The sequence below is a fragment of the Pelophylax lessonae genome (genome assembly GCF_965119305.1).
Source record: "Pelophylax lessonae genome assembly, chromosome: 13".
Classification (NCBI taxonomy): domain Eukaryota; kingdom Metazoa; phylum Chordata; class Amphibia; order Anura; family Ranidae; genus Pelophylax; species Pelophylax lessonae.
Window position 1 is genome coordinate 208297563 of NC_138780.1, and position 12494 is coordinate 208310056.

At 56.2% G+C, this 12494-nt stretch overlaps 1 protein-coding gene across 1 annotated transcript in view; it reads right to left on the minus strand.

Moving 5' to 3' along the window:
- PPP2R5C (protein phosphatase 2 regulatory subunit B'gamma) overlaps positions 1-12232 on the minus strand; it is a 155984-nt gene extending 143752 nt beyond the window's left edge. Inside the window, exons 1-2 of the mRNA XM_082242710.1 lie at positions 12077-12232; positions 496-561 (exon numbers count right to left, since the gene is read on the minus strand). Coding sequence (XP_082098836.1) covers positions 496-561; positions 12077-12103 — 93 coding nt within the window. The 5' untranslated portion in view covers positions 12104-12232. The remainder of the gene's footprint in view (positions 1-495; positions 562-12076) is intronic.
- Between the last annotated feature and the right edge of the window lie 262 nt (positions 12233-12494).

Consider the following 12494-nt stretch of genomic DNA (forward strand, 5'->3'; position numbering starts at 1 on the left):
GAAAGTGACAGCTGAACCTGGAAGAGATACAATATGTCACTTCCAGGTTCTTGGTAGAAGGGGAGATCAATGAGTGGATGTTCACTGGTCTCCCTCCCTTCAAATCAGTGGTCCAGGGTCTGCAGATGGGAACGTGGACCCAGAGAAACATGGTGGAGGGAAGGGTGCAAAAGTAGGGAGTGCATGGAAGTTCAGGAGCCAATGGTCTGAGCCACTGTCCCAGGCACAGTGCTGGATTGGGATTGGACTTCTCACTGAAAAGCATTCTCTGAATGGTTCTCATGCAGAGCGGCCGACTGACTTCACAAGGTACAAGGCCGGTCACTCGGTACGGGACCCGGAATCCAGTGTGAATTCTGGGGGCCATCGGTCAGGTATGGAATATACAGAGTTCTAAAGGTCCAAGCTGGCATCAAACGGAGCCAATCCAACCACAGAACCATCACAACCATGGAATAGTCCCTGAATGTCCCCCATAGGAGAGACTCCGCTCACCTCATGTTCAGGATTTTCTTGCCCTTCTTTTCCGGTTTTGACGCTTTTTCCAGCTTTTGGAGGTTCCTAAAAATCAAAATAAAAAAGATTTGTCAGCAAACAACAAGAGCGGAAATTTCGGATTTCATGGATTTTTATAGAAAGTCGGACAAAATTAATTCACACAATGCAATAAATCCGAGACAAAGGGGCACCACCTGAAACACCAGACAAGGGTTGTGCCAATACTAAAGATGGCGGGCAGATGGATGGAGCTCACATGCTTGGGTGGTGAAGTGTATTGGGGGGTGGGGTGGGGGGGCAGGTAATAGAGTATATTGGCGGTGGGGGGGGGGGGGGGGGCGGATGTACCCATTCACATACTGCAATCCTGAACCCCTGAGGATGAGGTGGGAAGCTGAAGCTCCACCCTGTGGGCGGAGGTAACCGCTCTCATGTAAGAATGATGGTAAAGTAACAAATTGGTAATCAGTGAAATCTCATCTGCTGAAGGACATTTCTGATTGGTCGGTGAGGGTTACAGAACAAACTTTGCACAGTTTTTTGCAAAACACCAACTGAGTCCTAAACATCGAGAACTAAGCCAACCAAAGAAGGTCCTCATTAGGGGAAGTTTGTTGGGGTCCCCTCTGTAGTACCTGTCCTCCCTGCCTGGGGGCGCTATTACACCTGAGGTGTACTACAGTCGCAGGTTTACAAAGAAGCAGCATATCAGATCAGTTGTGATGTAAGACAGACATCAGGCTGACAGGAGGAGAGAAAGGATGAGCTCATCAGTCTTCTGCTGCTCCTTCACTGTCCAATCACAGGCCGGGAATAAGAAGGAGAAGTCGAAGGGGAAAGTGAAACTGCAGAGTAATCCTGTCCCCTCCCCAGCTATTCGGGGCGGTGCTGAGTCAAAGCTGTGTAAATCTTAAGACACGATGGGCAGAAATACAAATCCTTAGTCCAGGAAATCAGCTCCCATATTATGTATTGAGCTGCCTGGAGTTCATGAAGTATCAGAGAGAACCAGGAGGGAGGGGGAGGGGGGGGGCGGGGGGGTAAAGGGGGCTTCTTTTAGGACAGGGACTAATATAGAAAGCTGCAAAACAAGGCTTAGCTGTCCCAAATCAACCAGCCTCTGCTCCTCCTCCAGGGAACACAATGGGGGCGATCCATGCATGCTCATAAGAGGACCACATATATAAAAACTGTCTCCACTCCACTGTGTTACAAACCTGGGTCCCCCCCCCATCCTCTCCACTGTGCTACACACCCGGCCCCCCCCCCCTCCTCTCCACTGTGCTACACACCCGGCCCCCCCCCCCCTCCTCTCCACTGTGCTACACACCCGGCCCCCCCCCCTCCTCTCCACTGTGCTACACACCCTGCCCCCCCCTCCTCTCCACTGTGCTACACACCCGGGCCCCCCCCTCCTCTCCACTGTGCTACACACCCGGCCCCCCCCTCCTCTCCACTGTGCTACACACCCGGCCCCCCCCCTCCTCTCCACTGTGCTACACACCCGGCCCCCCCCCCTCCTCTCCACTGTGCTACACACCCGGCCCCCCCCTCCTCTCCACTGTGCTACACACCCGGCCCCCCCCCTCCTCTCCACTGTGCTACACACCCGGCCCCCCCCTCCTCTCCACTGTGCTACACACCCGGCCCCCCCCCCCTCCTCTCCACTGTGCTACACACCCGGCCCCCCCCCCTCCTCTCCACTGTGCTACACACCCGGCCCCCCCCCTCCTCTCCACTGTGCTACACACCCTGCCCCCCCCTCCTCTCCACTGTGCTACACACCCGGCCCCCCCCTCCTCTCCACTGTGCTACACACCCGGCCCCCCCCTCCTCTCCACTGTGCTACACACCCGGCCCCCCCCTCCTCTCCACTGTGCTACACACCCAGCCCCCCCTCTCCACTGTGCTACACACCCGGCCCCCCCCTCTCCACTGTGCTACACACCCGGCCCCCCCCTCTCCACTGTGCTACACACCCGGCCCCCCCCCCTCCTCTCCACTGTGCTACACACCCGGCCCCCCCCTCCTCTCCACTGTGCTACACACCCGGCCCCCCCCTCCTCTCCACTGTGCTACACACCCGGCCCCCCCCTCCTCTCCACTGTGCTACACACCCGGCCCCCCCTCCTCTCCACTGTGCTACACACCCGGCCCCCCCCCCCTCCTCTCCACTGTGCTACACACCCGGCCCCCCCCCTCCTCTCCACTGTGCTACACACCCGGCCCCCCCCTCCTCTCCACTGTGCTACACACCCGGCCCCCCCCCTCCTCTCCACTGTGCTACACACCCGGCCCCCCCCCCTCCTCTCCACTGTGCTACACACCCGGCCCCCCCCTCCTCTCCACTGTGCTACACACCCGGCCCCCCCCCCTCCTCTCCACTGTGCTACACACCCGGCCCCCCCCTCCTCTCCACTGTGCTACACACCCGCCCCCCCCCCCCTCCTCTCCACTGTGCTACACACCCGGCCCCCCCCCCCTCCTCTCCACTGTGCTACACACCCGGCCCCCCCCCTCCTCTCCACTGTGCTACACACCCTGCCCCCCCCTCCTCTCCACTGTGCTACACACCCGGCCCCCCCCTCCTCTCCACTGTGCTACACACCCGGCCCCCCCCTCCTCTCCACTGTGCTACACACCCGGCCCCCCCCTCCTCTCCACTGTGCTACACACCCAGCCCCCCCTCTCCACTGTGCTACACACCCGGCCCCCCCCTCTCCACTGTGCTACACACCCGGCCCCCCCCCCCTCCTCTCCACTGTGCTACACACCCGGCCCCCCCCTCCTCTCCACTGTGCTACACACCCGGCCCCCCCCCCCTCCTCTCCACTGTGCTACACACCCTGCCCCCCCCTCCTCTCCATTGTGCTACACACCCGGCCCCCCCCCTCCTCTCCACTGTGCTACACACCCGGCCCCCCCTCCTCTCCACTGTGCTACACACCCGGCCCCCCCCCCCTCCTCTCCACTGTGCTACACACCCGGCCCCCCCCCTCCTCTCCACTGTGCTACACACCCGGCCCCCCCCCCTCTCCACTGTGCTACACACCCAGCCCCCCCTCTCCACTGTGCTACACACCCGGCCCCCCCTCCTCTCCACTGTGCTACACACCCGGCCCCCCCTCCTCTCCACTGTGCTACACACCCGGCCCCCCCCCCTCCTCTCCACTGTGCTACACACCCGGCCCCCCCCCTCCTCTCCACTGTGCTACACACCCTGCCCCCCCCTCCTCTCCACTGTGCTACACACCCGGCCCCCCCCTCCTCTCCACTGTGCTACACACCCGGCCCCCCCCTCCTCTCCACTGTGCTACACACCCGGCCCCCCCCTCCTCTCCACTGTGCTACACACCCGGCCCCCCCCCCTCCTCTCCACTGTGCTACACACCCGGCCCCCCCCCCCTCCTCTCCACTGTGCTACACACCCGGCCCCCCCCCTCCTCTCCACTGTGCTACACACCCGGCCCCCCCCCCTCCTCTCCACTGTGCTACACACCTGGCCCCCTCCCCCTTCTCTCCACTGTGCTACACAACCGGTCCCCCCCTCTCCACTGTGCTACACACCCGGCCCCCCCCCCTCCACTGTGCTACACACCTGGCCCCCCCCCCCCTCCTCTCCACCGTGCTATGGGGAATTTCTACAGACGACTTCTATTAGACCCGCTGGGACCAACTGTGTGTCCCAGAGCGGCCCCCAGTCCCAGAGCGGCCCCCAGTCCCAGAGCGGCCCCCAGTCCCAGAGGGGCCCCCAGTCCCAGGAAGCTGGAAATATCTGTATTAGGCACCGCTACTACTCCAGATTCTGCTATCTTCCAGGTCCTGTGCCAAGCAGCTGCCCTCTGTATTGTGAGCACAGGAGGTCACTCACTCTGCACTACCACCAAAGAATGTAAAGAGTTCTCTGATTGGATGAGGTGGAGATTTTGACATCACTGCCCCACCTCATCCAATCAGAGAACACATTGCAATTATAGAATAAAATCCCTGTGCCGAGCAAGTGACCTCCTGTGTTCACAATGCAGCTGTGACCTCCTGTGTTCACAATGCAGCTGTGACCTCCTGTGTTCACAATGCAGCTGCCCTGCGAGGGACCCGGAAGATAGCAGAATTCAATCTTAGATAAATAAATCTGAAGAATCAAATCAAAATATCTTCATCCGTGATCCAAATTATAGTGCAAGCCGAGCTTCACCCTCCAATCAGGGGCTCCCAGTGATTGGTGGAAGATTCTCCGCTCACCTTAGGGATGGACTCCAAGGAGTCACACAGGGATAATAACAATGGATCAGCAGCCGGTAATCCTCTCCTTCCACTGACCCTCCGACAGCAGATTTCATTCTTCACATTTATTTAGGATGGAGTTTGGGACTTTCCTTCTAATCGCTTTGTCACAAGCACTCGGACTTTTTGATTTTTGCACCATATTTTGCACTTGGTATTTGCATTGGAATTTAATTTTGTTTAGACATAAATTATATTTTCTTGCATACTTATTTAGTTAATCACCCCGATTGATTTTTTCACCTGGTGCAGCGATATTGATTTATCTACTGGTATTCACTGCTGTTTTGTGTTTAGCACTGATTGTTTGTATATCATTTTATTGGAATATTCATTTATGTGGTTTGCGCTGATTATTACACATTTCTGATTTATAATATATATATACACAGTATTTATATTTGTGGCCCAGGAAGAAGTTTTGTCATGACGAAACGCGTATGGAAGAGTTACATGTTTATGTCAGAGGCGGACGCCTTTTTACCGGCCCGGATCGGTTTGTGTGCACTCTATTTGTACAATGTATCTTTTTAGTTTTAGTCCCCGTTCACACTAAGGCGACCTGGTCGCCTGACAGGTCGCCTCCCATAGGGAAGCTGCGGACCCGTTCTAATAGGAGCGACACAAGTTGCTCCGACTTAGAAAAAGGGTCCGGAGCTTCTTTGGGGCGACCGCCATAGACTTCAATGTTATGAAGTCCGTGCCGGCCGGTATCGCTTGTATGTGAACGGGGTCTTAAGGTTTTCCACCATCAGTGTTTTATTCTATTCATAGAGGATAGTGCTGGGAGATGACATCACTGCTTCCTCCGCCATTCCTGCTGGAACAACTGGGGAATACCCCATAGCATGTTCAATGTAACGGGGGGTCCCGGCTATCTGGTGACATTGTACCTTACCCCTATGGGGGAGGCGGATTTTCCACTTCTTCACCTTCATGGGACTTTTGAATATTGTTTTGATTCGCTATTGATTGAGTGCCGCGCACGTTTCTTATATTTATTAGCGCAACACATTTCTAATCAATATCTAAACGTTGTAGTTGCAGCTTTTACAGAGATAGAGATTCACACACAGTATCTGACAAAAGTAAGCACACCCCTCACATGTGACAACACTGAAGAAATGAGACTTTGCTACAATGTAAAGTAGTGAGTGTACAGCTTGTATAACAGTGTAAATTTACTGTCCCCTCAAAATAACTCAACACACAGCCATTAATGTCTAAACCGCTGGCAACAAAAGTCAGTACACCCCTAAGTGACAATGTCCAAATTGGGCGCAAAGTGTCAATATTTTGTGTGGCCGCCATTATTTTCCAGCACTGCCTTAACCCTCTTGGGCATGGAGTTCACCAGAGCTTCACAGGTTGTCACTGGAGTCCTCTTCCCCTCCTCCATGATGACATCACAGAGCTGGTGGATGTTAGAGACCTTGCGCTCCTCCACCTTCCATTTGAGGATGCCCCACAGATGCTCAATAGGGTTTAGGTCTGGAGACGCTTGGCCAGTCCATCACCTTTACCCTCAGCTTCTTTAGTAAGGCAGTGGTCATCTTGGAGGTGTTTGGGGTCGTTATGTTGGAATACTGCCCTGCGGCCCAGTCTCTGAAGGGAGGGGATCATGCTCTGCTTCAGTATGTCACAGTACATGTTGGCATTCATGGTTCCCTCAATGATCTGTAGCTCCCCAGTGCCGGCAGCACTCATGCAGCCCCAGACCATGACACTCCCACCACCATGGATGACTGTAGGAAGACACACTTGTCTTTGTACTCCTCACCTGGTTGCCCCCACACACGCCTGACACCATCTGACACCAAATAAGTTTATCTTGGTCTCATCAGAGCACAGGAGATGGTTCCAGTAATCCATGTCCTTAGTCTGCTTGTCTTCAGCAAACTGTTTGCGGCTTTCTTGTCCATCATCTTTAGAAGAGGCTTCCTTCTGGGACGACAGCCATGCAGACCAATTTGATGCAATGTGCGGCGTATGGTCTGAGCACTGACAGGCTGACCCCTCCCCCACCCCTTCAACCTCTGCAGCAATGCTGGCAGCACTCATACGTCTATTTCCCAAAGACAACCTCTGGATATGACGCTGAGCACGGCACTCAACTTCTTTGGACCATGGTGAGGCCTGTTCTGAGTGGAACCTGTCCTGTTACACCACTGTATGGTCTTGGCCACCGTGCTGCAGCTCAGTTTCAGGGTCTTGGCAATCTTCTTATAACCTAGTCCATCTTTATGTAGAGCAACAATTCTTTTTTTCAGATCCTCAGAGAGTTCTTTGCCATGAGGTGCCATGTTGAACTTCCAGTGACCAGTATGAGAGAGTGAGAGCGATAACACCAAATTTACCACACCTGCTCCCCATTCACACCTGAGACCTTGTAACACTAACGAGTCACATGACACTGGGGAGGGAGTGGCTAATTGGGCCCAATTTGGACATTGTCACTTAGGGGTGTACTGACTTTTGTTGCCAGCGGTTTAGACATTAATGGCTGTGTGTTGAGTTATTTTGAGGGGACAGTAAATTTACACTGTTATACAAGCTGTACACTCACTACTTTACATTGTAGCAAAGTCTCATTTCTTCAGTGTTGTCACATGAAAAGATACAATAAAATATTTACAAATATCTGAGGGGTGTACTTACTTCTGTGAGATACTGTATCTGTCTCACCATGCAGTGTGACACCTGGGAGTGACCCCGGAGTGAGCGGGTTGCTATGGGGGGCACTCAGCAGGGGGGTCCCCAGAAGAGGATCGGGGGGCGGCTCCATTATCAGAGCCGGGAATGTTTCTTATAAAGATTTATCATCAGAGTGAGAGACGACCAATCAGATTCCTGGAGAGGGAGGTGAACTCCGACCTCAGAGATCAACACACAACATGTGACCCATTCCAACCGCCGATTATTACCCCTCCCCCACTCACTGATACCCCAGAGCCCTCCCCCAACAATACCAATCCCTCCCATACCCAGGAGTGCCCCGCCCCCTACAATACCAAGGAAGCCCCCCCTTCTCTTTGGGGTAGTAGAGGAAGTGCAGTGGCTAGGAGAGGAAGGAGGGGGTGCAGTGCTGTGCAGTAGATAGGAAGGGTGCAGTGGGTAGGATATGAAGGAAGAAGTGTGGCGGGCAGTAAAGTTGCAGGGAGTCCTCTATGGTTAGTTGGACAGGGAGTGCGCAGTGGGTAGGACAGGGAGGAGGGGTGCAATGTGTAGTATAGGAAGTGTGGTGCAGTAGGTAGGAGGGGTGCAGTAGGTAGTACAGGAAGAGCAGAGGGTAGGAGAGGAAGGAAGGGGTGCAAAGGGTAATAAAGGAAGTACACTGCAGTAGCTACGAGGTGGTGCGGTGGGTAGTACAGGAAGAGCAGTAGATAGAAGGTGGTGCAATAGGCAGTACATAAAGTGCAATGGGTAGTATAGGAAGTGTAGTGCAGTAGGTAGTACAGTGCAGTAGAAAGGAGAGGCGCAGTAGGTAGTAAAGGAAGTACAGTGCAGTAGATTGGAGGGTGCAGTAGGTAGTAGTATAGGAAGTGCAGTAGTTAGGAGGTTGTCCAGTGGGTAGGAGAGGAAGGAGGTGTGGTGGGTAGTACAGGAAGAGCAGTAGATAGAAGTGTAGTGCAGTAGGTAGTACAGTGCAGTAGATTGGAGGGTGCAGTAGGTAGTAGTATAGGAAGTGCAGTAGTTAGGAGGTTGTCCAGTGGGTAGGAGAGGAAGGAGGTGTGGTGGGTAGTAAAGTTTCAGGGAGTTCTCTCCTAGGTAGTACAGGAAGTACAGTGCAGTAGAAAGTAGGTGGTGCAGTGGGTAGGAGAGGGTGCACTGGGTAGTAAAGTTGAAGGAAGTACTGTGCAGTAGGTGGGAGGGGTGCAGTGGGCAGTAAAGTTGCAAGAAGTCCTCTCTGGGTAGTAAAGGAAGTACAGTGCAGTGGGTAGGAAAGGAAGGAGGGGTGCAGTGGGTAGTACATTGCATAAAGAAAAGTGTAGTAGGTGGGAGGGGTGCAGTGGATAATGAAGGAAGTGCAGTGGGTAGGACAGGAAGTGTGGCTCAGTAGTTAGGTGGTGCAGTAGGCAGTACAGGAAGTGCGGTGGGTAGGAGAGAAGGTGATGCAGTGGGGAGGAGGGGAAGAAGTGCAGTGGGTAGTAGAGGAAGTGCAGTGGGTAGAAGTAGGGGGGTGTGGTGGGCTGTAAAGTTGCAGGAAGTCATCTCTGGGTGAGGGGGAAGTGCAGTGGGTAGGTGGTGCGGTGAGCAGGAGGGGGAGAAGGAGGTGCAGTGGGCAGGAGGGGAAAGGCGGTACAGGGGGCAAGAGGTGGTGCAATGGGTAGTACAGGAAGGAAGTGCAGTGGGTAGTACAGGAGGGGAAGGAGGTGACGTGGGCAGTAAAGTTGCAGGAAGTCCTCTCTGGAGTAGGAAGGAGAGGAAGGTGGTGCAGTGGGTAGGGGAAGGGGGCAGTGGATAGGAGGTGGAGCAGTGGAGAGGAAGCAGTGCAGTGGGTAGGAGAGGAAGGGGGGCAGTGGGTAGGAGTGGTGCAGTGGGCAGAAGGAGGGGAGGGAAAGAGGTGCAGTGGGTAGGAGGGGGAAGGGGTGCAGTGGGTAGGAGGGGTACAGTGGGTAGTACAGGGGAAGAGATGCAGTGGATAGGAGAGGAAGTGCAGTGGGTAGGAGGGGGGAGGGTGCAGTGGGTAGTACAGGAAGTGCAGTGGGTAGGAGGAGGTGCAGTGGGTAATACAGGAAGTGCAGTGGGAAGGAGGGGGAAGGGGTGCAGTGGGTAGAAGTAGGGGATGTGGTGGGCTGTAAAGTTGCAGGAAGTCCTCTCTGGGTGAGGGGGAAGTGCAGTGGGTAGGAGGGGAAAGGCGGTGCAGGGGGCAGGAGGTGGTGCAGTGGGTAGTACAGGAGGTGCAGTGGGTAGGAGAGGGTGCACTGGGTAGTAAAGTTGAAGGAAGTCCTCTCTGGGTAGTAAAGGAAGTACAGTGCAGTGGGTAGGAAAGGAAGGAGGGGCGCAGTGGGTAGTACATTGCATAAAGAAAAGTGTAGTAGGTGGGAGGGGTGCAGTGGATAATGAAGGAAGTGCAGTGGGTAGGACAGGAAGTGTGGCTCAGTAGTTAGGTGGTGCAGTAGGCAGTACAGGAAGTGCGGTGGGTAGGAGAGAAGGTGATGCAGTGGGGAGGAGGGGAAGGAGTGCAGTGGGTAGAAATAGGGGGGGTGGTGGGCTGTAAAGTTGCAGGAAGTCCTCTCTGGGTGAGGGGGAAGTGCAGTGGGTAGGTGGTGCGGTGAGAAGGAGGGGGGAGAAGGAGGTGCAGTGGGCAGGAGGGGAAAGGCGCTACAGGGGACAAGAGGTGGTGCAATGGGTAGTACAGGAATGAAGTGCAGTGGGTAGTACAGGAGGGGAAGGAGGTGCAGTGGGCAGGAGAGGAAGGAGTGCAGTTGCAGGAAGTCCTCTCTGGAGTAGGAAGGAGAGGAAGCGTATAGGAGGTGGTGCAGTGGAGAGGAAGCAGTGCAGTGGGTAGAAGGGGTGCAGTGGGTAGGAGAGGAAGTGCAGTGGGTAGGAGGGGGAAGGGGTGCAGTGGGTAGAAGTAGGGGGGTGTGGTGGGCAGTAAAGTTGCAGGAAGTCCTCTCTGGGTGAGGGGGAAGTGCAGTGGGTAGGAGAAGGAAGGGGTGCAGTGGGTAGAGGTAGGGAGGGGGTGCAGTGGGTAGTACAGGAGTTGCAGTGGGTAGGAGGGGGGAAGGGGTGCAGTGGGTAGTACAGGGGGTGCAGTGGATGGGGAGGGGGTGCAGTGGGTAGGAAGGGGTGCAGTGGGTAGAGGTAGGGGGTGTGGTGGGCAGTAAAGTTGCAGGAAGTCCTCTCTGGGTGAGGGGGAAGTGCAGTGGGTAGTACAGGAGGTGAAGGGATGCAGTGTGTAGTACAGGAAGTGCAGTGGGTAGGAGGGGGAAGGGGTGCAGTGGGTAGGAGGAGGGGGGTGTGGTGGGCAGTAAAGTTGAAGGAAGTCCTCTCTGGGTGAGGGGGAAGTGCAGTGGGTAGTACAGGGGGTTAAGTGGGTAGGAGGGGGAGGGGGAAGGGGTTCAGTGGGTCGCACAGGAAGTGCAGTGGGTAGGAGGGGGAATGGGTGCAGTGGGTAGAAGTAGGGGGTGTGGTGGGCAGTAAAGTTGCAGGAAGTCCTCTCTGGGTGAGGGGGAGGTGCAGTGGGTAGGAGGGGGAGAGGGGTGCAGTGAGAAGGAGGGAGGAAGGGGTGCAGTGGGTAGGAGGGGGGGAAGGGGTGCAGTGGGTAGTACAGGAAGTGCAGTGGGTAGGAGGGGGAAGGGTGCAGTGGGTAGAAGTAGGGGGTGTGGTGGGCAGTAAAGTTGCAGGAAGTCCTCTCTGGGTGAGGGGGAAGTGCAGTGGGTAGGAGGGGGAGGGGTAAGGGGTGCAGTGGGTAGGAGGGGGGAAGGGGTGCAGTGGGTGGGGGAAGGGGTGCAGTGGGTAGTACAGGGGGTGCGGTGGGTAGGAGGAGGGGGTGCAGCGGAAGTGCAGTGGGTAAGAAGGGGTGAAGTGGGTAGGAAGGGGGAGGTGCGGTGGGCAGTAAAGTTGCAGGAAGTCCTCTCTGGGTGAGGGGGGAGTGCAGTGGGTAGGAGGGGGAAGGGGTGCAGTGGGTAAAAGTAGGGGGTGTGGTGGGCAGTAAAGTTGCAGGAAGTCCTCTGTGGGTGAGGGGGAGGTGCAGTGGGTAGGAGGGGGTGCAGTGGGGGGGAGGGGGTAGGGAGTGCAGTGGGGAGGGGGTACAGTGGGTAGTAAAGTAAGTGCAGTGGGTAGAAGTAGGGGGAGGGGGTAGAAGTAGGGGGAGGGGGTAGAAGTAGGGGGTGTGGTGGGCAGTAAAGTTGCAGGAAGTCCTCTGTGGGTGAGGGGGAGGTGCAGTGGGTAGGAGGGGGTGCAGTGGGTAGTACAGGGGGTGCAGTGGGTAGGAGGAGGGCCGGGGTGCAGTGGGTAGAGGTAGGGGGGTGAAGTTCAGTGGGTAGTACAGGGGGTGCAGTGGGGGGGAGGGGGTAGGGAGTGCAGTGGGGAGGGGGTACAGTGGGTAGTAAAGTAAGTGCAGTGGGTAGAAGTAGGGGGAGGGGGTAGAAGTAGGGGGAGGGGGTAGAAGTAGGGGGTGTGGTGGGCAGTAAAGTTGCAGGAAGTCCTCTGTGGGTGAGGGGGAGGTGCAGTGGGTAGCGGGGTTGCTCTGTATCTGCAGTACCCGGAAGTACCGGTGTCCGGTAAGTTGTCCCCGGTAGGCCCGGAGCAGCGGGTGAAGTTTCCCCCTCCCCCGCACAGCGCTCACCTTCTCCTTCTTGTTCTTATTCGGCATAGCGGAGTGTGGTTCCGGTGGGTCTTCCGGTGTCTCTGTCGGTATTCGGTGACACTCTCCCCTCCCCCGCCCGCCTCTCTCTCCTCACTCTTCCCAGGCTGCTGCCGCAGCGCCTCACCTCCGGCCCCGCCCTCTGCCATTGGACGCCCAGCGTCACGTGGGCCAACGTCCGCGCGTCATCGCCCCTCCCCGGACCCCAGCCACGCCCAGCACTCGCGAGGATTCCATAAGGGATTGTTATGCGCATGCGCGATAGATACGGTGTAGGACGAAATAGAGATCGGGGTAAAGCCGAGAAACGGGGAGGAGACTTCACTGTCCGGAGATAATTCTCACCATCCGCCCATCCTCCACTCCAACACCACTCCCCCCATCATCCATCACCACTCCC